This window comes from Schistocerca piceifrons, chromosome 8 (genome assembly GCF_021461385.2).
Source record: "Schistocerca piceifrons isolate TAMUIC-IGC-003096 chromosome 8, iqSchPice1.1, whole genome shotgun sequence".
NCBI lineage: Eukaryota > Metazoa > Arthropoda > Insecta > Orthoptera > Acrididae > Schistocerca > Schistocerca piceifrons.
In genome coordinates, this window is record NC_060145.1 from 24,460,380 (window position 1) to 24,486,818 (window position 26,439).

The 26,439-nt window shown below is 43.7% G+C and overlaps 1 protein-coding gene across 2 annotated transcripts in view; it reads left to right on the plus strand.

Moving 5' to 3' along the window:
• The window catches only part of LOC124711538 (vesicular glutamate transporter 1-like), a 130,174-nt gene that overhangs the window by 15,539 nt on the left and 88,196 nt on the right, over window positions 1–26,439 (plus strand). For both annotated transcript variants that reach the window (XM_047241672.1, XM_047241673.1), the window contains exons 3-4: window positions 2,147–2,306; window positions 24,352–24,585. In XM_047241672.1, the coding sequence (XP_047097628.1) occupies window positions 2,147–2,306; window positions 24,352–24,585 (394 nt within the window). The remainder of the gene's footprint in view (window positions 1–2,146; window positions 2,307–24,351; window positions 24,586–26,439) is intronic.

Below are 26,439 nucleotides of genomic sequence, written 5' to 3' on the forward strand. Positions count from 1 at the left end.
AGTATATAACCTTGCCAGGATTTACACCGTTTTTGTTCTTGATTGATGCATTGCATTATGTGATCACACAAAACTGGAGACGAATCAGACTGTTCATACACACAACACAAGGAATGGAAAACAACTGCTGTGCATTACACATAGACTTAAGATTTTTGAGAAAGGACCCAAATACTCTGGCATCAAGTTAATACAAGCAATGCCAAGGGAATTACAAGACCTCAAAACTGAGAAAACGTTCCCCACAACTCTAAAAAAGTTTCTAATACAAGGAGAATTTTATAGTGTAGCTGACTGCATTAGCAAACAGTGATCAAAAGTTCATCCTGTGATTGATAAATCGCACACATCATAAAAAGACCTAGCATCAGAAATCAGTGTTAAGGAAATTAACTATAATTAGGAACCACTGATGTATAATATAAGCTAATTATATCTCACAGAATTATTATTTTTTTGTATGTATCATAAGTTATTTTGTACCATGTAATAATATGAATATACTGCAGCATAAGTCATTGTGTATGATGTAATATTATACATATACTGTGAAAGCTCCTATGTATTTTAATGTGTAAGCTATTTTATATACTTCTATATTTCATATTATCTAGATTGTAAGCCTAATGACCTTTCCTATGTTACAAGTACACATCCGTACAAAAGGTAATTTATGGAACCAATAAAAATCACAATCACAATGATTAGTTTGGGTGTGGTTCCACCAAGCTCTTCACTTTCACCCTAAGCTCTTGTTTTAGATTTTTGCCTAATAGATTCCACACTGAATTTATATTGCGCTGTTTAAAGCTCATGGTGTGCTACTGTTATTACTTGAACTTGTTATTAATGCACTTTATCCCACAAAGGCTGTCAGGAAGCAAGGAAATTTCTGCTACTAATGGTAATGGGACATGTTTCAAGCACTTCTTTCCTCTAATCATTTGTGAAACTCTGGCTAGGTGGTGCCACGTATGTTACCTTATTCTGTTGCACTCTAGATATTTACAAAGGTACAGTGGATAGAACTGCCAATACCAGAAACAAAAAAACTATCTTCAGCACTATCAAACCATTTATATTAAATGCTGATTAATGATATGTCAAAGCATAGCAGAGGTATACAGAGAAAGGGATTTGATGGTGAAGATTCAGCCACTATGTTCATTGCTTTTCTTTGTATCTAGTGGAATGTAAAAATCATATTGAGGTTTGTAGGATAGTGTCAGACAGCATGCACTGAGCCTTTGAGAGGACTCTAGAGGACGTACTCCGTAGGAACTGCACCCACAAATCTCTGTTGCACTGAGGTGACCGGTATACTGAGGCAGAAACTTCATTTGATATCAACAATTCAAACAATGTTGACTGCCATTATCTGAACCTATGTGTGAAATATTCAAAATGTTTCTTGATACTTTAAGTTCTGTAATCCATTATTGAGAAACATATTTTAATATATATTTTGGGGCAGGTCTGCGTTAGAGCTGTTGACTTCAAGCTGCAGCTCTTTTTATATCAAGTGAGCCTGTGACCCATTCCTGCACTGTGCATGTTGTAAGTCTTTGTCTCATTTTCTTTTCAGTACATTCATTGCCACATACTTTCGTCTCTTTCATCCCTATCATCGTAATTGCTATTAATTCTTCATATATTTTTAACATTCATTCATTGTTTTGTATTATGATTCATATTTTCTCTTCATTTCAGATGCTATTGATTCTTCCTTTGCAATTATTTCTATGATATGCATGTTCATCAGAACAGGATTAAAAAGAGTAAAACACTAAAAGTCGTTACATTTTTTATGAAATAAATTTGCTTCCTACAAATATTTCTAGGAAAATAAATTGTTCATTCTACATGAAGTGCGGATTGTTGCAGTGTTGGTTTTTTTCTCTTTTTTTCCTCATGGCTCTCTATCTAAATAGCTGTGAATATCTAAAACCACTGTGGGCAACAAAAGGCTCATTCCAAAATTGACTTTGTCTTAATATATTACTATCATATTTCAATAATTACTGTCGTATATGGCTTTGCCTAACTGACTCTTTGTTTGTATGCAAAGTATTGTGTCTTTTATATTTACTTGTGATGCTTTCACCATATTATGTGAAACTAGAATTTTTTTAAATGTTGTTAATAGGTGGCGCTGGACATATGGACTGCCTCGTAGGTACTTTGTTGCACTGATGGCTTTCCTTGGTTTCTGCAATGTTTATGCTCTAAGAGTCAACATGAGTGTAGCCATAGTGGCCATGTCTTCCAACAGAACATCTGTGGATCAGAATGGAACAATAACATATGTGAGTATTTGCAAAATTTGCACTACTTTATTTTTTAATGATCTTTACATGCAGTTTTATTTTTTACCTATCAGTAGAAGAATGTGATGTAGTTAAAATAGTAGTTTTTAGAGTGTCTTTCCAGCACCTGATAAATGAGAGGACAGTTTGGAGGTAACAAGGTTAATCAGAAATTAATTATGAGTGTCACCTATGACCTTTGATCTAAGGCATTCAGCAGAATGAAAAAGAATAAAAATCTACAATCTGAAATTAAAGTTGGACAGAAGGTAGTATAGTCTTTTGTTGTAGTTGGACTACCTAACACCTGCCATATTATCAAAGTTGTATCTGCGGTATGCATTGTATGGGGATCTGCTCTCGGATTTGGCTGTCTACTATGGACCAACATTAACCATTCTCAGGCAGAATTCAGCCTCCTTTTTTTACATAGGATTACTTTTTTGCCCTTACTGATTGGTTGTGCTGTGTGATTTTAGGTTTTCTCAGAGTTATTGCTTAATGGTGTTCTTCTGGGTGTTTTGTTGACTTATTGTTTTCATTTTATCCGCAATATAGATGTAGGTGCCATGAATAAAATTGAGAAGGAAGTGATGACTCTTCTCAGTGAGTCAGGCTTGTCATGTAACATCATTAAGGCTCTAAAAACACAAACAACAATGCCACCTTGACTGTAAGGCCTTCCTAAGGTACCCAAGGATGAAATTCCTTTAAGACCCATAGGTAGTAATATTGGTGCACCTACATACAAAGCTGACAGAATCACTAATGTGCATTCCCAGCCCATATGTGGGGAAGAGTGAACATCACGTTCACAACTTTGCTGAGTTTGTGCATTGCCTCAGTCAGTTGCGGTTCTGGGATATGGTATTATGGTCAGTTTTGAGGTCTCCATCAGTATAAGAGTTCATCTTCATCATTCCTCAGAACTAATGCAAAAAAGTTTGATGATAGTTTCACAGAACTTTGTTGGTATATTTTGACATCAACTTGGGTCACATACACCAGAAAAATTTTTTTGAACAAACCGATGGTATTATGATGGGTAGTCCATTATTACCTGTCATAGTGAGCCTATACATGGAACACTGAGGTAAAGGTACTAGAATCTGCCATGTTGAAACCATTGCTTGGCACCACCACATCCTGTTTATGTCCCATAGATGGGGTTTTTGAGACCACCTCCTGGTTTTTATTCAACAGTTCCTGTCCCATCAGTCATTCAGAGTTTGGGTTGTCAGCTCTCCGCAGACACAGGAGAATGACATTCCACAGGGGTCCATGTCAAGTGTCATGTTTTTTCTCATCACTTGTAATGGGCTTGGGGTCTGTGGAGCAACAGCTCCAGGGTGCCTTTTGGTGCACTTCTGTATGAACACTCTTGCACATTTTCTGTTACTTTACTACTGTCCATACTGACTCAGAGCTCTACCTGAATGCCCAATGCCTAACTGTGGTTTCATGGGTCTTCTTTTTGACAACAAGCTTACTTGGTTGCCCCACACATTCCTTCTGAAGGTCGGCCGTTTTTGTAAACTCGGTGTCCTTTGCTTCCTTGCCCACACCTCCTGTGGCGCAGATCATTCAACTCTCCACCTTTATTGGGCATTAGTTCTGTCTTGCCTGGACTAAGTTTGTGAAGTTTATGGATCAGCAACTCCTCCTGGACCTAGACCACCATTGTGGTACCCATTCAGTTTCTGGTGCCTTTCTCACTAGCCCTGTTGATAGTCATCTGGTTGGCACTGGGATCCCCTCCGCTTTCGGTTCAGCGATCCCAGCTTCTTGTTTCCTGTTCCATTACTACCTGCTCTTCACCTGGTCATCCTTCCTATTCTATTCTTTTTGTGGCTTTGGGAGATCGCCCACCTGCTGCCCGCCCTCAGGTCAGTTTACCAGTGAGCTCTGCCTTGCTTCCCTCCTGTTGTTTTCTATACCAATGGCTTTAAATCCATTGATCCTGTGGGATATGTCGTAACGTCTTCTGTTGGTATGGAACACCTTCTCCTAGCTGTCATATGTGGGTGTTTACCGTGGACCTGATGGCTGTCTATCAGATCATCTGCTTTTTTAAATAGTCCTCCCTTACCTGAGTTTTGTTATGTATAGAATCAATGAGTGGCCTTCAGGCTATCATTTGATGTTTTCCCCTGCCACCCCTTGGTTTCCGCCATCCACGATCTTCTCACTAATGTTGGCAGTGCTGCATGTTCAGTTGGTTTCCTTTGTGTTCCCGGCCATGTGGGTATCCCACCGACCACCTGGCGGGAGGGGGGGGGGGGGGGATGGAGATGGAGGAGGGGGCAGCCATCCTACCCCCTGTTCTCTGTGACCCCTCCAGGGATGGATTTGCGGCTTTATGTCAAACCCCTTTTTGCTCATTTGTGAGCCGACTACTCCTGTCCAATAAATTTCTTGCAATCAAGGAGACTCCCACCATTTGGCATTTATCCTTTCACCTTTCCCATTGGAAATCTACCATCCTCTGCCATCTTTGCATCGGCCATATTAGGCTGACCCATGGGTTTGTACTGTGCAATGAGTCGCCCCTCTTTGTAGCTGCACAGCCTCATTATCATGATCCATATTTTGCTGGACTGCCCTCACCATTTGGTCCTTTGCACAAAATGCACCCTCCCACTTTCCTTGCCCTGATATTTGCAGGTGACCTTTGCATGGTTACATCGGTCCTTAGTTTTCTTTATGAAGGTGGTTTGACCTAAGTTTAAGTAACTGAACTTCCCTGTGGAACTGGAGTCCATAAGTTAGCACTGGCATTGGTTATAGATATCTTGGCCTTGCCTCCACACTGGCCATGTTTTTCTCACCTTTTTCCTATGTTTTGTCTAGTCTTTCATGCCATATTCTCTCTCTGTTTCTTGTGTCTTCTTCCGCAGATGTTTTACCTGCTGTCATGATCATGGTAAGGTGTAGGGATCGGGAAGGCTCATTGGCAGTGCTGGTCCCCCAACATGCATAGTATCTCTAGGGCACCCCTCTCGTGCTCTTTACAATTCCTACTGTCCTGACATTCCTTTTACCTCTTTGTCTGCGCATTTCACCTTCTCCTTCCTCTTGACTAGACTTTGCTGTTCTAGTTCCTTTCTTGGTTTCTTCAGTCTTAATCACAGAACAGATGAGCTTGCTGTTTGGTCCCCTTCCCCAGTCGACCAACCAACCATCTTCAAAATTCTGTGATGTTATCTTCCAACAATATAATGCAAGATTGCATATATCCATACTGTCCCAACCCATTTCAATACAGGAGAGTGTTTATTGCCCTAGGTAACAAGCTCCCCAGATCGCTTTTCCATTGAAATCTCCACCACCCACCAGCCACCAAGATTGATGAATTCTTGCATAAATTTGAATGATGGGCCTATACCTATCACCAAAGCTTAGTTTGAGTTGCCTGGCCATGATAAAGCCATTGTTGCTGCCAGAGGTGGCAGTTGTGTGTACTAAACTTCTCACCACATACATCCCAAAATAACATAGGAATTTAATAATGTATTCTTCTGAAGCATTATCCTTTCCATTGTGCCAAGGTGCTGCAACAATTGGCGTCAAATTATTTCAAAATAAAAAAGTCTTGGTTGTGAAGTTATTTAATATCAACAATGCACTTCGCCCTTTTGGGGCATTACCAGATTGGTGGCCAGCTGTGTATTTAGTAAGCTTGCATTTGAAAATTCATCAACATAGTAGAAATGATAGTTCAACAGAAAGTGTCATTTCATTTGAAAAATGGAATCCTGGTTTCCAAAGTAGTTATGTTCTGTAAAAACTTGGTCATCACTCTGTGTGTAGCATAATAATACTGTCTTTCAATCGGCAGCAGTTTTTTTTAATAACAGAAGGAAGAAATAATACTGTTTAATGTACCATCTGTGATCAGTGTCATTATAGACGGAACGCATGCTTGGGTTTGGGAAGGACGGGGAAGAAAATCAGCCATGCCTTTTCAATGGGACCAACCCAGCATGCATCTTAGGTGATTTAGGGAAATGACCACCATCATCCTTTCAGATATGATTCCTGTGTCTTACCACTGCACCACTGCCACTTTGCTTCTCCTCCTGCCCACTGCCCCTGCTATTTGCAAAAAGGAAAATATATATTGTGAAACAATGGCAAATTATTCTCCACTGCCTACACAGCTTGCTGTCAGAGGTTCTTGGACTTGGTCTAAAAGTGATTCTAATCACTCTCTTCTCAGAAATGAAGCTTTATTTGAAAACAAATTAGTTCTAGCAAAGATTAATTCAATACCACAGAGCAAAGGGCCCATAAGCAATAGAAACTGCCTTTGTGTCCTGGTCACCAGAGCAAGAATGTATTCTTAAAGCAAAGGCAGCTGAATCCAATCACCTCAGAGTGTGAAAGGTGTGATGTTCCCAGATTAGTTTGTAACCTGTGCAGAATCAGGAACTTAAGACTATGTATTCTTTGTAACCTTTGATTAAAAAGTCATTGCAAATTTATCTAAATCTTTATGACTGTAGGAGTTCTGAAGGAAAGTGGTCTTTATTAGATTGGCTCAAAGGGAAATGATTGTAAACTTGTTAAGAACCATTGGAAGGAAGTCATATATGTTTTTAATGACAAATTTTCAATTACTGGAGTGGTGAGGAACATTTACAGAACATGCTGAATGGCATGAACCCACCAATGAGCACATAATGTAAATTGAGAGTAAACCAAAGAGACAAAAGTATTAAGGAACAGTAGAAATGAGATTAGTGATAAACTTAACACAAAAATTGGTGACCACATCATAGAGGAAGAAAATGACATATGCTGTATAGGGATTAAAACTATTCATAAAGGGTTTAGTGAGAAGGATATAAGTAATACACTAGCACAAAAAAAGAGGCATTTCACACTAAATGAAGATTGTTATCATCAAACATAGGTTGTAGTTTTGGAAAGAAATTTCTAAAAACATGTGTCTGCAGTGCAACATGGGTGTATGGAAGTCAATCATGGATTGTGGGAAAACGGGAAAAGAAGTACATTGAAGATTTGAGATGAGGGGTTACAGGAGGAGGCTGAAAATAAAGTGTTTGAGAAGAAAAGAACTGAGGAGGTTTCCTGCAAATTCAACAAGGAAAGGAATATGTGAAAACCACTGACTAGATTGAGGAACAGGATAATACGATATGTGTTAAGGCCAGAGGCATGCACAGCCTGTACTAGACCCCCCCCCCCCCCCCACCATGTGCTGGCTCACTTGGCATGAGTGGTCTCAGCCCAGCCCAGGTCACCTGGTCCCTCTCAGCCTGGACTGGCTTGCTGGGTTCTGCTTTACTGGGCCGGCACAACGGACTTTTGGGGTGACAACAGCTCATGTATCACAGCGCAGGCTGAACTCACTGAATGACTTGTTAACCTATAAAAGCCAATGTCACCTATCATCTCCAGATGGGCTGATCAGTAATGTGTGCATTACCTCAAAATATTGCTGACTTACACCAAATTAAGAAGAAATCCAAGTTATTGATGAACAGCGTACCAGCTTTGCACACATAGTGAAAAGAAGGAAGTACTTAGAGTTGGTAAGCCAGAATGCATGGTCCTGGAGTGAAAGCCACTGAACTTTTAGAACAACAATTTATTAACAAATGAAGTTACAAACAATTTGTCACTGAGCAATAGGTATTTTAAAATCTTTCCCCAATGTGAAATTTACGGGGCGACCCCACAGCAGCAATTACTTTGTTAAAATTAATGTATACTGAACAATAAATAAACTTAGGGACACTAGCCCACCAATGTTATTATTATTTATTTTTTCTTAAAGACTAGCTGAGAATTATGGGGACTACCCCACAGCAGCAATTAATCTTTGTTAAACAACATATGCAGAATATTAAACACTTTAAAATATGAAAATATTAAGACTTTCATCAAGATGCAATTTACAGGCTCTAGCCAACAGTATTCTTAAAAAGAAGATATTGAACTTCCAACAATCTTAAAGGCTACAGTTCGCTGGAACAGTTACATTCAGAGAATGAACTGATTTATACACCCGTGCAAACTGTCGGACCGTTAATGGTGTATGACGTACTTTGACAAGAATGCTATAGCTGTGGCAGTTACTACTAAAGTAGTAACTGTTTTATACAGTGCTTATCATATGAGTTAACCACTGCTAAGAGATAGCAGCACACATTCTCTAACTAGAGACACACATTCAAATGCATTTAAGGGTGCTAACACCCGGTGACTACTGTTGCCAAATAGAAACAGTTTGTGCTAGCTGTTCCAATGAAATATCCCACCATTAACATACAGTGACATTCACACTTTAACTTTAAACAGATGTTTAAAAGCATTGACGTCTGCTAACACAGTGTGGGACAGTGTCTCAGAACAGACAGTTTTATACTGGCTATTCAAATGATATTTTCGGCCACTAACACACTGTGACATCCATTATTTAACTTGCAAGAAATGTTCAAAAATATTTATGTATGTTAACACACTGTGGCAGTTACTCTCAACACAGATACAGGCTTGTACTGCCTATTCAAATGAAATTATCAATGACTAGCATACTGTGACATCTATTCCTTAATTTGCAAGAAATGACACACTGTGTCAGCTACCCTCGGACTGATACAGTTTTGTACTGGCTGTTCAAATAAAATTTGAGATACCAGTTCGATTTTACACAGAGTATCTGAAGGAACTTGGAACTTGGCCCCCCTTCTTGCAACGGTGTACCATAGGTCTCTAGAGGAGCATAGCATTCCAAAGGATTGGAAAAGGGTGCAGGTAATCCCCGTTTTCAAGAAGGAGCGTCGAACAGATGTGCAGAACTATAGACCTATATCTCTAATGTCAATCAGTTGTAGAATTTTGGAACACATATTATGTTCAAGTATAATGACTTTTCTGGAGACTAGAAATCTACTCTGTAGGAATCAGAATGGGTTTTGAAAAAGACGACCGTGTGACACCCAGCTCGCACTATTCGTCCACAAGACTCAGAGGGCCATAGACACGGATTCCCAGGCAGATGCCATGTTTCTTGACTTCCGCAATGCGTTCGATATAGTTCCCCACAGTCGTTTAATGAACAAAGAAAGAGCATATGGACTATCAGACCAGTTGTGTGTTTGGATTGAAGAGTTCCTAGATAACAGAACACATCATGTCATTCTCAATGGAGAGAAGTCTTCCGAAGTAAGAGTGATTTCAGGTGTGCCGCAGGGGTGTGTCATAGGACCGTTGCTATTCACAATATATATAAATGACCTTGTGGATAACATCGGAAGTTCACTGAGGCTTTTTGCGGATGATGCTGTGGTATATTGAGAGGTTTTAACAATGGAAAATTGTACTGAAATGCAGGAGGATCTGCAACGAATTGATGCATGGTGCAGGGAATGGCAATTGAATCTATGTGTAGACAAGTGTAATGTGCTGTGAATACAAAGAAAGATCCTTTATCATTTAGCTACAATATAGCAGGTCAGCAACTGGAAGCAGTTAATTTCATAAATTATCTGGGAGTAGGCATTAGGAGTGATTTAAAATGGAATGATCATATAAAGCTAATCGTCGGTAAAGCAGATGCCAGACTGAGATTCATTGGCAGAATCCTAAGGAAATGCAGTCTGAAAACAAAGGAAGTAGGTTACAGTACACTTGTTCGCCCACTGCTTGAATATTTCTCACCAGTGTGGGATCCGTACCAGGTAGGGTTGATAGAAGAGATAGAAAAGGTCCAACAGAGAGCAGTGTGCTTCATTACAGGATCATTTAGTAATCGCAAAAGCATTACAGAGTTGATAGATAAACTCCAGTGGAAGACTCTGCAGGTTTGTTGAAGTTTCGAGAACATACCTTCACTGAAGAGTCGAGCAGTATATTGCTCCCTCCTACGTATATCTCACAAAGAGACCATGAGGATAAAATCAGAGAGATTAGAGCGCACACAGAGGAATACCGACAATCTTTCTGTCCTTGAACAATAAGAGACTGGAATAGAAGGGAGAACCGATAGAGGTACTCAAAGTACCCTCCGCCACACACTGTCAGGTGGCTTGCGGAGTATGGATGTAGATGTAGATGTAGATATAGATATATATTTGGTTTGTCAGTGTTACGTTAAGAAACCTAACTTTTACTGCTACGTTATGAACCTAACTTTTACTGATTCAGACTGCAGATTTGCTTAGAGAAGTTATTCTGTACCATGGTTACATCATTTTAGATATAAGGCATAAAACAGTCATATAAGGCATACACATTCTAATTCCAATTTTGTTCACATTAATAAATAAACCCAGTGCTGATGTTTCAGTTGCACTGTTTCTTAAATGTCAGAGAGATTGTGAAGGGGTTTTGACCCCAGTCACATCATGATATAATAATTGAGGAACTTGTTATTCCTCTGACCTATAAACCAGTTGTATCAACAGTGACTTCAGTGTTCATCTCAATTGCGGGTTGATTGCATGAGAGTGATACCTTTACTGTAGATGCAAAATTTTGATGAAGTTGATTGACCAAATATGTGAGCTTTGTCTTATCATTTGTTACATCACTATAGAAAAAATTTGTTTCCAGTTGTGCAAACAAAGTCGTTAGGTTCTATGGCCGAAATGATGGTAAATGGAGGACAACTTGCGAGACCAAAACTGTGTCTGATCTGCCACTTATAAGAACCATCGTGGATGAAACTTCAACTGTGGTGACTTGTATTTCGCTGTTTCCTCCTTCCTACCGTCTCATAACTGTAAATTCTCATCTTTCATTGTCAACTGGATTTACACATATGCATTTAATTTCCATAAATTTGGTACTTTATTTGTAAAACCAGTGTCACCACTGTAGATATTATATATCTGCTGCATTTAATGCAATTGTAAAACACTCGAAGAATGCAAAATTGCTTTATTAGTAATTAGCATTCATGACTTAGCTGAGAAACACACGTTTCATCTACAACTTTCATTCAGAAAAATGAAAACTAAGAGTTAACAATCAGAGATGTCAGAAATACAATATACATCACTGTACTGGAACCTCTTTGCTTTCATTGCTGCCACATTGATTCACCGACTACAATAAATATGTTAAAAAACTTTAATTTATCTTTTTAATAGAGGGAAACATTCCACGCGGGAAAAATATATTTAAAAACAAAGATGATGTGACTTACCATACGAAAGCACTGGCAGGTCAATAGAAACACAAACAGACACATACATACACACAAAATTCAAGCTTTCGCAACAAACTGTTGCCTCATCAGGAAAGGGGGAAGGAGAGGGAAAGACGAAAGGAAGTGGGTTTTAAGGGAGAGGGTAAGGAGTCATTCCAAGCCCAGGAGCGGAAAGACTTACCTTAGGGGGGAAAAAGGACGGGTATACACTCGCGCGTGCACACACACACATATCCATCCACACTTATACAGACACAAGCAGACATATGTTTTTAAATTATCTTTTATTTCATCTGTAATGCTAATCAATGTTTTTCGAAAGGTCATACTCTCTTTTAGCTATTACTACCTTTATTTTATCATTGCAATTTCAGCATTTGTACTATTTTCAGGCAAAGATTTGATGCTCGAAAACGGTACAATTACGGAGTTTATAATTGTGAAATAAAAACAATAACAGGTAAAAGTGAATATGGCATCATTTAAAAACGTTATAGAAATAGTGGACATATATTACAATGATAAATGTTATTTATGTATTATTATACACTATAACCATTTGTAATTCTTCTATTCATGTTGAATTTCCCTGTATTTTCCAATCCTTATGAATATTTATTTTGTTAATAGCATATTGCTTCTCCTGCATTCTCTAGCAGCACTCTCTTCACAAGGAAGCTGTAGCATTAGGATACCTGTCTTAGCTGATGATCTGTTAAGTAACACTTAGGAAGCATTACTTAAAGATATTTGTAATCTCTCATTTGTGATTAATTTGATTATTATTGAGATTAAAGACAATATTGGAGACCCTGGTGCAAGCTTCACCAGTCTCAGCCCTTGTTACATTCTACGTACTTCTGTTTTTTTAGCTGAATTATTAATTTTAAATTCATATCAACAAGAATTTATATCTCATAACTTTCAAATTACAACAGAGTCAGAATGGCTACCAGTACTTACACTATCAGGTGGCAAATCTCTGGTAATGCCAATAGACATGTTTGAAAGTGTAAAAGCTATTCTTAGCTTTCAGGAGTATTAATTCATTCCTCAGGGAGAAGAGAGAGGGAGGTTGGGGAATGTTAGAAAGGCTGACAAGATTACTCAGATGTTCAGACCCCGGGAAGAGGTGCACCCACCTGCTGTGAGGATGAGAGGAAATGATCATTTTTCTCAATTTACTTGTTTAGAATTTTACTGTATTTTTTGTAGAATTTCACTTTACTGGATTATTTGAAGTTCCTTACCAGATATAGCTTTTCCTTTTGTGATACATTTTGATGCCTACTGTAATCCATGTGTAATATCTGTTCAGAAATTAATCTATGAACAGATGGAGTTGTGAAATAGAAATGATTTCAACTTGTTTTTAAAATTATCTGCCAACATTTTAATGCCTATATACTTTGCTTCTTTCTGTGCAAAAGTAAGGTTGTGTTGTGGATGGTGATCACCATTTTTGTTCCTAGTGCTACATTTATGAATGCTCCTATTAGACTGATGGAAAAAAATTGCAACACCAAAAAATGATTATTGTTTGCAAATGTGAAATGCTGGTACATAAATAACTAGTGTAACTGCCAGAAAGTTGAATGAAAGCCTGCAAACATGCATGCAGGTGCTGAATGTCAGTTTGTGGGATGGAGTTTCATGCATGTTGCGCTTGGTTGATAATACAGGGACAGTTAATACTGTTTGTGGATGATGCGGGAGTTGTCCTCCAATGATGTCTCATATGTGCTTGATCAGAGGTGTATCAGGTGATGGAGCAGGCCGAGGCAACCTGTTGATACTCTGTAGAGCATGTCAGGTTACAACAGCAGTATGTGGACTTGTGTTGTCCTGTTGGAAAACACTCTTTGGAATGCTGTTCGTGAATGGCAGCACAACAGGTCAAATCAACAGGTTGATGTATGGTTCTGCAGTCAGGGTGCATGAGATAACCACAAGAGTGCTCCTTCCGTCATACGAAATTGTGCTGCAGACCATAACTCCAGATGGAGGTCCAGTGTGTCTTGCACAAAGGTAGGTTGGGTGCAGGCTATCAACTGACCTCCATCTAATCAACACATGGCCATCACTGGCTCTGAGATAAAACCAGCTTTCACCAGAAGACACAGCAGACCTCCACCCTACCCTCCAATTATCTCTCACTTGACACCACTGGAATTGCAAATAGCAGTGGTTTGGGATCTGTGGAATGCACACTACAGAGCGTCCGGCTCGGAGCTGTCCTTGAAGTAACCAATTTGTAACAGTTTGTTGTGTCACTGTGGTGCCAACTGCTGCTAAAATTGCTGCTGCAGATACAGTATGATGTGCCAGAGTGATACACTGAACATAATGGTCTTTCCTCTCATTAATGCCTCGTGGGCATCTGTAGTCTATTCATCTTGTTACTGTATAGTCTCATGGCCACTACTGCCAGCAATCATGTACAGTGGCTACATTCCTGCCAAGTCCTTCTGCAGTATTGCAGGAGGAGGATCCAGCTGCTTGTAGCCCTATTAAATGACCATGTTCAAACTTAGCGACTTGCTGATAATGGTGTCTTTATCACCTTAAAGGCATTCTCGACTAACATCAACTCACTATGTCCAATCTAATGACTGTTCCAGCAAGTATTTAAAGACCCCCCTGCGGGTCCGGGGTAAGAATAGGCCCGAGGTATTCCTGCCTGTCGTACGAGGCGACTAAAAGGAGTTTCAACCGTTTCGGCCTTCCATGTGATGGTCCCCCTTGGGGTTTGACCTCCATTTTTCAAAATTCAACAGAAGTACGAGCCTTTTGGGGAAGGACACCTTACATGGTGTACCACTGGTCCTAAGTGCACTAAGACCTTGGCACTCAGCATTGCACTGGCGTTGTAACCATACCCACTATTCCTCAAATTGGGCCTCAACGCGTGATGGGTTGTCCAAGTTACGCCCGTAGTGCATCTCTATCTGCACCAGCGATCATGATGGACTTTCCATGGCACCAGAAATCCAGCACGGTAGCCAGCCCGTTGTGGTGGGGTCGTCATGTACCCTCTAGGTTGTAGCCCCCTGACAACACAGGGATCGTACTGCCGATACCTGAGCTGCACCCTCCCCACGTCGGCCAAGGAGTAGATGCCCATCTCCTTGGGGCATCAGGACTCCCGGCAATGGTCATCGTGCCAGGTGGCCCTTGCTGCGGCTGGGTGGCGCCCGTGGGGAGAGCCCCTGGTCGGAGTGGGTGGTATCGGGGCGGACGTTTCGCAGATGAAACGTCAACATGTATCAGGTCGCTCTGCGGCCGAGTCTTTCAAAAGAAAAGGTACCGTTTCTAGTTCTGGTTCTCCTGCCCTTTCCCCCTTGGCCACTCCATGGGAGGAGGGACAGGCCCGCCGGCTTGGGGCGAAGTACTTCCCCCGCTATTTGGTCTGTTCTCGAACCGATGGGGGGACGTTCGCCACCTCCAAGCCCATGTTCTTTGTTCAACACATTGAGGACGTCTTCAGGGAAATCGAGGCTCTCAGCAAGATGCGTTCGGGGTCCATCCTTATCAAGACCACCTCCGCCACACAGTCGGCGGCGCTCCAGGCGTGCGACTTCCTAGGGGACATCCCAGTGTCCATTGTCCCGCATCTGGCACTAAATAGGACGCAGGGGGTTATTTTTCATCGTGACCTCCTGCTACAATCTGATGAGGAGCTCAGGGCCAACCTGGAGCGCCGAGGCGTGCATTTCGTCCGGCGAGTCCAGCGCGGCCCCAAAGACCGTCGCATCGACACCGGGGCCTTTATCCTCACCTTCGAGGGGGACGTTCTCCCGGAGATGGTAAAGGTGATGTGCTACCGGTGTGACGTGCGACCTTACGTCCCGCCTCCTGTGCGCTGTTTTCGGTGTTTGCGCTTTGGGCACATGTCATCACGGTGTGAGGCTGAGCCCCTTTGTGGCGATTGTGGACGTCCTCTTTGTGAGGAACATACATGCACCCCACCACCTCGGTGCGTTAATTGTCCTGGCGTCCACTCGCCTAGATCCTCAGACTGCCCCGCATATCAGAAGGAGAAGAAGATACAAGAAATCAAAACTTTGCATCGGCTCTCTTATTCTGAGGCCCGGAAGAAGTACGACCGCCTTCATCCCGTGTCATTGACCACTTCGTTCGCCTCAGTTGTGTCCACTCCTTCCGCGGTATCCTCACCCCTATCCTGTCCCCCCTCCGCCTCCTCCGCCCATCAGGGGGCTCTGCCTCCGCCTCCCAAATCCCTCCCTTCCAAATCCTCCTCCCCCGTGGCCCCCACCCCCTCTGCCCCAGGGGCCACCCTTCCTCCTCCTCCTCCTCCTCCCCCCACGCCACCTGAGAAGCGATCCTCTTCTCAGGCGTCCATTGGGGCAACGTTCCGGACCCCAGCTTCAGAGGTCCGGCGTTCCAAAACGGACCCTGCGCGTGAGGACCTTCTTCGGGTCCAGCCCACCATCCCTGTGCCTCCTCGGCCTTCCAAGAAGGCCTCTAAGAAGAAGTCTCTATCCCCCTCTCCACCCCGGCGCGTTTCGTCTGATGCTCCATCCGTGAGTCGCTGCTCCCGGCCGTCCTCAGTTTCGCCGGGACGCTCTGCTGCCAGGCGCTCTGCCGGCCTTTCGTCGGCAAATGATGCGGCCCCTCCTACACAACCAGGGACAGTGGCCGCGGCTGTCGACGAGTCGATGGAACCGAATCCGCCTCCCGTCGGTTGTAGCGTTGTTCCCTCGCAACCTGGCCCTCCGCGGCCGTCGAGGTGACCAGCTCTTCCCCCGTCTCGTTCCCCCAACCTTTTGACTAGCGATGGCGTTGTTTCATTGGAACATAAGAGGTATTCGATCTAATCGGGAGGAATTACAACTGCTCCTCCACCTGCACTGTCCGCTCGTCCTTGGTCTCCAGGAAACCAAGTTGCGCCCGACTGACCGTATTGCCTTTACCCACTATACCTCGGAGCGGTATGACCTCACCCCTGTGGACGGTATCCCAGCTCATGGTGGGGTCATGTTGCTCGTTCGGGACGATGTTTATTACCATCCCATCCCATTGACCACCCCACTCCAAGCAATAGCTGTCCGCATTACTCTTTCTGCTTTTACTTTTTCAGTTTGTACCATCTACACTCCACCGTCATCTGCTGTTAGTCGGGCTGACATGATGCACCTGATCGTTCAGCTTCCCCCGCCGTTCTTATTGTTTGGCGACTTCAATGCCCATCATCCCCTTTGGGGCTCTCCTGCATCCTGTCCAAGAGGCTCACTCTTGGCGGATGTCTTCAACCATCTCCATCTTGTCTGCCTCAATACCGGCGCCCCGACTTTCCTCTCGGACTCTACTCATACCTACTCCCACTTGGATCTCTCGATCTGTTCTACCACTCTTGCCCGTCGGTTCGAGTGGTATGTCCTTTCTGACACCTATTCGAGCGACCACTTCCCCTGTGTCGTTCGTCTCCTGCACCACACCCCATCCCCACGTCCTTCGAGCTGGAACATACTGAAAGCTGACTGGGGACTTTACTCCTCCCTGGCGACCTTTCCGGACCACGATTTTCCCAGTTGTGACAGTCAGGTCGAATACCTCACGGCTGTTATCATCAATGCTGCCGAACGTTCCATTCCTCGTACTACTTCTTCTTCACATCGCGTTTCCGTCCCCTGGTGGAACGAGGCTTGTAGGGACGCTATCCGTGCTCGACGACGTGCTTTACGCACCTTTCGCTGCCATCCTACGTTGGCGCATTCTATTGAATACAAACGACTCCGAGCGCAAAGCCGTAGAGTCATCAAAGACAGCAAAAAAGCTTGTTGGGCCTCTTTCACCAGCTCCTTTAACAGTTTTACTCCCTCTTCCGTCGTTTGGGGTAGCCTGCGCCGGCTGTCGGGCATTAAGGCCCACTCCTCAGCACCTGTCCTGACCTAAGGTAATGAGGTCCTTGTTGATCCTGTGGCTGTCTCCAACGCCTTTGGCCGCTTTTTCGCGGAGGTTTCAAGCTCCGCCCATTACCATCCTGCCTTCCTTCCCAGGAAAGAGGCAGAAGAGGCTCGACAACCTTCCTTCCACTCGCTGAATCTGGAAACTTATAATGCCCCCTTTACTATGCGGGAACTCGAACGTGCGCTTGCACTGTCCCGGTCCTCTGCTCCGGGGCCAGATGCCTTTCACGTTCAGATGCTGGCACACCTTTCTCTGGCGGGCAAAAGCTTCCTTCTTCGTACCTACAATCGCGTCTGGACCGAAGGTCAAGTCCCCATGCGTTGGCATGACGCCGTTGTTGTTCCTATACCCAAACCCGGGAAGGATAGACACCTTCCTTCTAGTTACCGCCCCATTTCTCTTACAAGCTGTGTCTGTAAGGTGATGGAGCGCGTGGTTAATGCTCGGTTAGTCTGGATTCTTGAATCTCGACGACTACTTACTAATGTCCAATGCGACTTTCGTCGCCGCCGCTCCGCTGTTGACCACCTTGTGACCTTGTCGACATTCATCATGAACAACTTTTTGCGAAGGCGCCAAACGGTAGCCATGTTCTTCGACTTGGAGAAGGCTTATGATACCTGTTGGAGAGGAGGTATCCTCCGCACTATGCACAGGTGGGGCCTACGCGGCCGCCTGCCCCTTTTTATTGATTCTTTTTTAACGGAACGAAAGTTTAGGGTACGTGTGGGTTCCGTATTGTCCGACGTCTTCCTCCAGGAGAACGGAGTGCCTCAGGGCTCCGTCTTGAGTGTAGCCCTTTTTGCCATCGCGATCAATCCAATTATGGATTGCATTCCACCTAATGTCTCAGGCTCTCTCTTTGTCGATGACTTCGCGATCTACTGCAGTGCCCAGAGAACATGCCTCCTGGAGCGCTGCCTTCAGCGTTGTCTAGACAGCCTCTACTCTTGGAGCGTGGCAAATGGCTTCCGGTCCTCTGAAGAGAAGACGGTTTGTATCAACTTTTGGCGATATAAAGCGTTCCTTCCGCCATCCTTACATCTCGGTCCCGTTGTTCTCCCATTCGTGGACACAACTAAGTTTCTAGGGCTCACGTTGGACAGGAAACTGTGTTGGTCTCCACATGTCTCTTATTTGGCAGCCCGTTGTACACGTTCCGTTAATGTCCTCAGTGTTCTTAGCGGTTCATCTTGGGGAGCGGATCGCACTGTCCTGCTTCGCTTGTATCGGTCCATAGTCCGATCGAAGCTGGATTATCGGAGCTTCGTCTACTCGTCCGCTCGGCCATCCCTCTTACGCCGGCTCAACTCCATCCACCATCGGGGGATATGTCTTGCGACCGGAGCCTTCTACACTAGTCCTGTCGAGAGTCTTTATGCTGAAGCTGCCGAGTTACCATTGACCTACCGGCGCGACGTACTGCTGTGTCGGTATGCCTGCCGGCTGTTGTCTATGCCCGACCACCCCTCTTACCAGTCCTTCTTCGCCGATTCTCTCGACCGTCAGTACGGGTTGTATGTGTCTGCCCTGCTGCCCCCCGGAGTCCGCTTCCGTCGCCTGCTTCGACAATTGGATTTTGCCCTCCCTACCACCTTCAGAGAGGGTGAGAGCCCGACACCACCTTGGCTCCAGGCTCCGGTTCCTATTTATCTCGACCTCAGCTCACTCCCGAAGGAGGGTACTCCGGCTGCAGTGTATTGCTCACGGTTTGTCGAACTTCGTACTCGACTTGCCGGTCACACCTTTATTTACACCGATGGCTCCAAAACTGACGACGGTGTCGGCTGTGCCTTTGTCGTCGGGGCCGCCACCTTTAAATACCGGCTCCTCGACCAATGTTCCAGCTTTACGGCCGAGCTTTTTGCTCTCCATCAGGCCGTTCAGTATGCCCGCCGCCACCGCCATTCATCGTATGTACTCTGCTCTGACTCACTCAGTGCTCTTCAGAGCCTTGGAGCTCCCAATCCGGTCCATCCCTTGATTCAACGGATACAGCAGTCCCTCCATTCTTTCGCTGATAATGGTGGTTCTGTCAGCTTTCTGTGGGTTCCCGGACATGTAGGAGTGCCTGGGAATGAGGCTGCGGATGCTGCAGCCAAGGCTGCAGTCCTCCTGCCTCGGCCAGCCTCCCATTGTGTCCCGTCATCTGACGTTCGTGGGGATGTATGTAAGAGGCTTGTGTCGTTGTGGTGGGATGCTTGGTCATCCCTCCAAGGAAACAAGCTCCGGGCAGTAAAACCGCTCCCAACTGCTTGGACAACATCCTCCCAACCATCTCGGCGCGAGGAGGTCCTTCTGACGAGGTTGCGGATTGGGCATTGCCGGTTTAGCCACCGCTACCTGCTCTCCGGTGACCCAGCCCCGCAGTGCCCTTGTGGTCAGGCATTAACAGTGTGCCATGTTTTATTGTCGTGTCCCCGTTTTAGTCAATTTCGTGTTATCCTGTCCCTGCCATCTACTTTACCGGATGTTTTAGCTGATGACGCTCGAGCAGCTGCTCATATTCTGCGTTTTATAACTTTAACTGGCTTGTCCAAAGACATTTAACCTTTTTACTTATTTTATCTGCATCTTTGTCAGGTCCTTCTGATGTCCCCCCATCCCCTTGAGTTTTAGCTGATTCCATGTGCTCTAACACCAGTGACTGGGCGCTAATGACCTCAGCAGTTGAGCGCCCTTAAACCCTACCCAAAAAAAAAAAAAGTATTTAAAGAAAATCTGATTTGCATCCTCATAGTGATGCTACTAGTGCTACTCTTATGCAAATGGTGCAAAATTGGGGTAGACATAATCTTTCAAATGTAGGAACATGCCTACCAACTTTTGTTTCTGTTGCGCAACCCGTCTTAGTGTTCAGTTTTTTTTGGTCCCCCCTCCCCCAATCAATGTATCTGCAAATAGTGCCTGATTCTTCTCAGCTTCATAAGAGAGTAACTATATTGTGTGTCTGCTGTTAGTGTGCCTAATTTTTTAAACAGATGTCTACATGATGTTTGAGAACAGCAGATATTACACTTTGTGACAATGTGGAATTGCTCCAAAAAGCTATTCTATATGACTGCAATGAATGGAAGTATGTAAATCAGTTGAATATTCCAATGCTTAATCACCAAAATCAGCAATTACACACAGAGAAAACGCTGCTGAACTCAAGCTTTCGAGAAGATCGTTAATGTGTGATTTTCAATTCAAGTTCTGATCAATATAACACCTAGAAGTGTTGAACAGTCTGATTTACATACTTCCTGTTCCCAATTATAGATGATGATATGTCTTGTCTTATACAGAACGAAATGGACTGTATTTTTTTTCTGATGTGAATTATAAATCATTTACTGGGAACCAATCTATAATACTTTTGTAATCTCCTTTATTGCTCCTCCTATTATTAAAACTTTGTTGGGCTTTATTATGATGCTTCTGGCATCAGCAAAGAGCACTATTGTTACTTTGTAAGTGTAAAATGGCATCATTTCTGTATAAACATGAACTAAAGTGGTTCCAGAATTGAACCCTGTGAAACACCAGTAGTAATTTGTCCCCAGTGAGAAGAATATTTTTTATGAGAGCTGTGTGAACTATCTAACATGGCTCTTTGCTTCTTGTCAGTTTAATATTAAGTGAACTACTTGCCCATTTCTCCAAAAGCATGATTTGCTTTGCACAGTCAAACCTAAATTACATTACCCATTCAGCCTTTCTGTTGCTTGTTTCCCCAATTAACATAGAAATAGTAGAAAGCAACACCTTCATAGTATGCATATATTATTTGTACATCCCCTAGTCAATCTAATATTTGCACAAATATCTCCTTTGGCAATACATAGATCTTTCTTTTTTTTTCCATGGATCATCTCATAATACGGGTTTGTCATCATAATGTAGTGAAGCAAAAAAAAAAAAAAAAGGTCTCATTTATACTGATACATAAAATATGCAATGATGTTTTTATGAAGATACGACAGATGGTTGCTCACGTTCTTTCTGAAAGAACAACCCCAGTGTTCGCCTGAAATTGTTTAGAAAAACTGCAGAAAACCTAAATCAGGATGGCTGGATGGAGCAAACTGCATCCTACCCAATATAAGGCTAGTGTCCACATAAAAAATAGTTCTGCACTGTTCTTTTGCATCACTGTACAGTGCCATTGCACACATTATGGATGCTGCTGGTGACTCAAGGACTGTGAACCTGCTGTTATACTCCTTGCATTCCATTCAGTCTGTCTGGAAAACTTACTTTAGGACCCTGCTCTCTCTTCAGGCCATCTGAAAAAGTGAGTTAGTGAAATGTTGAGCTCGGGAGGTATTATGATCAGTAGATCTTGGCCATATAAGGCCATATAATTTTCTTGTCTAAACCAATACAGTTTTCAAGTTTTGTACCGTGGCAGGGAGTTGTTATTGTCCTGCCTCTTCGTCATGGCAACAGCCATCTGCACTACAGCAATAGAATTTAGTGAACACAAGTACTGTTTCATATTAGATTTGAAACATATTGTGTTGTAGCCAGAAGTACTGCAGGAGACAGTCAATTGTTAGAAATGAAAGAATGCGAAATTATAAACGGAAGTGTAGGTGAGACACAATAGTGCACTAACAAACGTGAAGTAACAACCCCAAACCAGGAGAATACAAATGTACAAAACATTGTAACATAGGAAAATAATATACACTCCTGGACATGGAAAAAAGAACACATTGACACCGGTGTGTCAGACCCACCATACTTGCTCCGGACACTGCGAGAGGGCTGTACAAGCAATGATCACACGCACGGCACAGCGGACACACCAGGAACCGCGGTGTTGGCCGTCAAATGGTGCTAGCTGCGCAGCATTTGTGCACTGCCGCCGTCAGTGTCGGCCAGTTTGCCGTGGCATACGGAGCTCCATCGCAGTCTTTAACACTGGTAGCATGCCGCGACAGCGTGGACGTGAACCGTATGTGCAGTTGACGGACTTTGAGCGAGGGCGTATAGTGGGCATGCGGGAGGCCGGGTGGACGTACCGCCGAATTGCTCAACACGTGGGGCGTGAGGTCTCCACAGTACATCGATGTTGTCGCCAGTGGTCGGCGGAAGGTGCACGTGCCCGTCGACCTGGGACCGGACCGCAGCGACGCACGGATGCACGCCAAGACCGTAGGATCCTACGCAGTGCCGTAGGGGACCGCACCGCCACTTCCCAGCAAATTAGGGACACTGTTGCTCCTGGGGTATCGGCGAGGACCATTCGCAACCGTCTCCATGAAGCTGGGCTACGGTCCCGCACACCGTTAGGCCGTCTTCCGCTCACGCCCCAACATCGTGCAGCCCGCCTCCAGTGGTGTCGCGACAGGCGTGAATGGAGGGACGAATGGAGACGTGTCGTCTTCAGCGATGAGAGTCGCTTCTGCCTTGGTGCCAATGATGGTCGTATGCATGTTTGGCGCCGTGCAGGTGAGCGCCACAATCAGGACTGCATACGACCGAGGCACACAGGGCCAACACCCGGCATCATGGTGTGGGGAGCGATCTCCTACACTGGCCGTACACCACTGGTGATCGTCGAGGGGACACTGAATAGTGCACGGTACATCGAAACCGTCATCGAACCCATCGTTCTACCATTCCTAGACCGGTAAGGGAACTTGCTGTTCCAACAGGACAATGCATGTCCGCATGTAACCCGTGCCACCCAACGTGCTCTAGACGGTGTAAGTCAACTACCCTGGCCAGCAAGATCTCCGGATCTGTCCCCCATTGAGCATGTTTGGGACTGGATGAAGCGTCGTCTCACGCGGTCTGCACGTCCAGCACGAACGCTGGTCCAACTGAGGCGCCAGGTGGAAATGGCATGGCAAGCCGTTCCACAGGACTACATCCAGCATCTCTACGATCGTCTGCATGGGAGAATAGCAGCCTGCATTGCTGCGAAAGGTGGATATACACTGTACTAGTGCCGACATTGTGCATGCTCTGTTGCCTGTGTCTATGTGCCTGTGGTTCTGTCAGTGTGATCATGTGATGTATCTGACCGCAGGAATGTGTCAATAAAGTTTCCCCTTCCTGGGACAATGAATTCACGGTGTTCTTATTTCAATTTCCAGGAGCGTATTTACAAAAATGCACACCTGCATTATTGACCCCAAAACTGTGTTCCAACTATAGAGCTCCTTGTAGAGAGAGTTACTGGAGTGCACTGTACATGGTTCCTTTGGTTGAGCTCTCTTACATTTGATTACAAATGTTGTCAAACAAACCAGCTGCTGTTCAGTTAATATCTTCAGGTGTTAGTGCTGGACTAGGCAGCCAATGATATGTAACATTTGAATGTTTTGATGTTTGTGTTACTAAAAGTGAGATCAGTCAGTCGGAGTAATTTAAGCATATTTCATCAAATGGTGCTGGCAACTCTACAGCTGGTTCTTATAAATAATAAAAAAACACTATTTGAATGAATAGTATTGCTCACCTTCTTGCAAATACAGTAGAGTGGTGAACCTGTCATTGACTTTAAAGAACTATGGCTATGTGTTTCACAATAGATTGCACTCATAGATTTTGATAATGTAAGCCTATAATTATTTTTTTGTTTATTTGAGGAAAGAACTTTCTCTTTTTTTATAGCATGGACATGAGGGACATCATGTATAAATTAATATGTAATTATGTATAAATTAATGTATTACATATAAATTAATACTGTATTACATATAAATTAATACTGCCCTGTGACGCATGTTGCTGTTGTGGACTTTAGTTTGTCAGCATTTTATTGCTGTTCCATTAGGTTTTTAATAACAACAGAATGAAGTGACCCACACAATTGAATATTTGTGTTCTTGACGTAAATGTATGAAACATAAGGATGGTGTTTATCACATGGTAATAGTATGAAATGAAATGTATGGGGCAGAAGCATCTGATGTTATATTTTTCCTCCTATAGGGCCAAGAGTTCCCCTGGGACAGTGAAATGCAAGGTCTTGTACTTGGATCTTTCTTCTATGGGTATATAGTGACCCAGCTACCAGGAGGATGGCTAGCAACACGCATCGGTGGTAAAAGACTTTTTGGGCTTGGACTTGCTGCTACTTCATTCATCACTCTCTTAACTCCTGCACTTGCACGTGGAAGTGTGTACCTACTTGTTCTTGGGAGAGTTATTGAAGGTTTGTTTGAGGTAAGCATTCATGATTAAAAATATTGATGCAAGATTAAGCACTCTTGTTACTTTATTTTTTGACCTAAAGCATACTCATTCAGCAACTCACACATTAATGTTGCTGTTATACAATTTGAAAGTAAGTCTCAAAAATTAGGACCCATTGCACACTGACAGAGCAGGAATATCCTTCTGCAGGATTCAACAATATTCATAGCCTAGTTCATTTCAGTGCTATACCTGCCCTACAGTACTGCGACTTGCAGTACTTGAATGAGACTCATTCTGCTGGAAATAAGAAAATTTGTTAGACAAAGAGTAAATGTTAAGTGGATAAAGGATATTGCAGCAATTATGGTATAGATTTTGTAGAAGAACCATTCCAGCATTTATCTTATGTGATTTAAGTAAACTATACATATTTACATCAGAATGAATAGAGGGAGATTTTAACTCAGCTCCTCCAAAATAAGAGTCCAGTATCATATCCACTGCACCACCCCACTTGCTGATTCAACTGGAGTTACCTGTGTTCTGTAGACATCAATTTTTGTAATACACACATTATATATATATTTTTTAAAAAAAGTTTTGAATCATCCCAGTTTCCAGAACTCCTGAAGATAGATGTTGACTGTGGATATTGTATCACAGATACAGTCCCTTTGACTGTTCAGAGATCCCACTAAACACACCCAAAGATGTAAACAACCATGCATGAGCAGCGCCTGTTAGAGAGGATCCGACAGCTGATCAGTTCCAGTCATTCCACCAGGAAGGAGGTACACGGCTCATGTTGTCTGTAGTTCAACCATGCCTAGATGGTCAATACTACGGTTTGATCGCGTCTGCATTGTAACTTTCTGCCAGCAAGGGCTCTCAACAAGGGAAGTGTCCAGGTGCCACAGAGTGAACCAAAGTAGTGATGTTTGGATGTGGAGGAGATACAGAGAGACAGGAACTGTCTATAACTTGCCTCGCTCAAGTTGCCCAAGGGCTACTACTGCAATGGGTGACTGCTACCTATGGATTATGGCTCGGAGGATCCCTGACAGCAATTCCACCATGTTGAATAACGCTTTTTGTGAAGCCACAGGATGTTGTGTTACGACTCAAACTGTGCGCAATAGGCTGCATGATGTGCAACTTCACTCCCGATGGGTGAGGTCCATCTTTGCAACCACGACACCATGCAGCACGGTACAGATGAGCCCAACAATGTGCCGAATGGACCACTCAGGATTGGCATCACATTCTCTTCACTAGTGAGTGTTGCATATGCCTTCAACCAGACAATCATCGGATACATGTTTGGAGGCGATTTCCTGCTGTTTTGGGGTGGCATTATGTGGGCTGACGTACACTGCTGGTGGTCATGAAAGGTGCTGTAATGGCTGTACAATAAGCGAATGCCATTCTCTGACCAGTAGTGCAACCATATCAGCAGCGTATTAATTTGTGTGATGTTCTCGTTTCTTCTCCTTCCATTCGTCTTCCCCCTCCCCCCCTCCTCCTCCTCATTGTGCACATCTTGGACTTCCTTCAGGATAACATCACTCGACTAGAGTGGTCAGCATGTCCTCCAGACATGAAGTTGAATGACATCCTCGTCGCATCTAGAAACAAACTTTCCTGCAGACAAAAGGGGCTATACGAGCTGAGTGGAGTAAAGCCAAACGGATGAATGCCAAGCCCTGTCTCATTATGTGGTTGATTGGGTTTGCTAATGATGAGCGTTGTTGTAATTACTAGCAAAATCCATACATTCACTCTACCAGAGCGGAAATAAACGACTAACAAGGATAATAGGTAAGAAAGTTTATGTATTATCTTCTCAGTGTATCCAAGAAAAATGAAATTTTGACAGAAAAT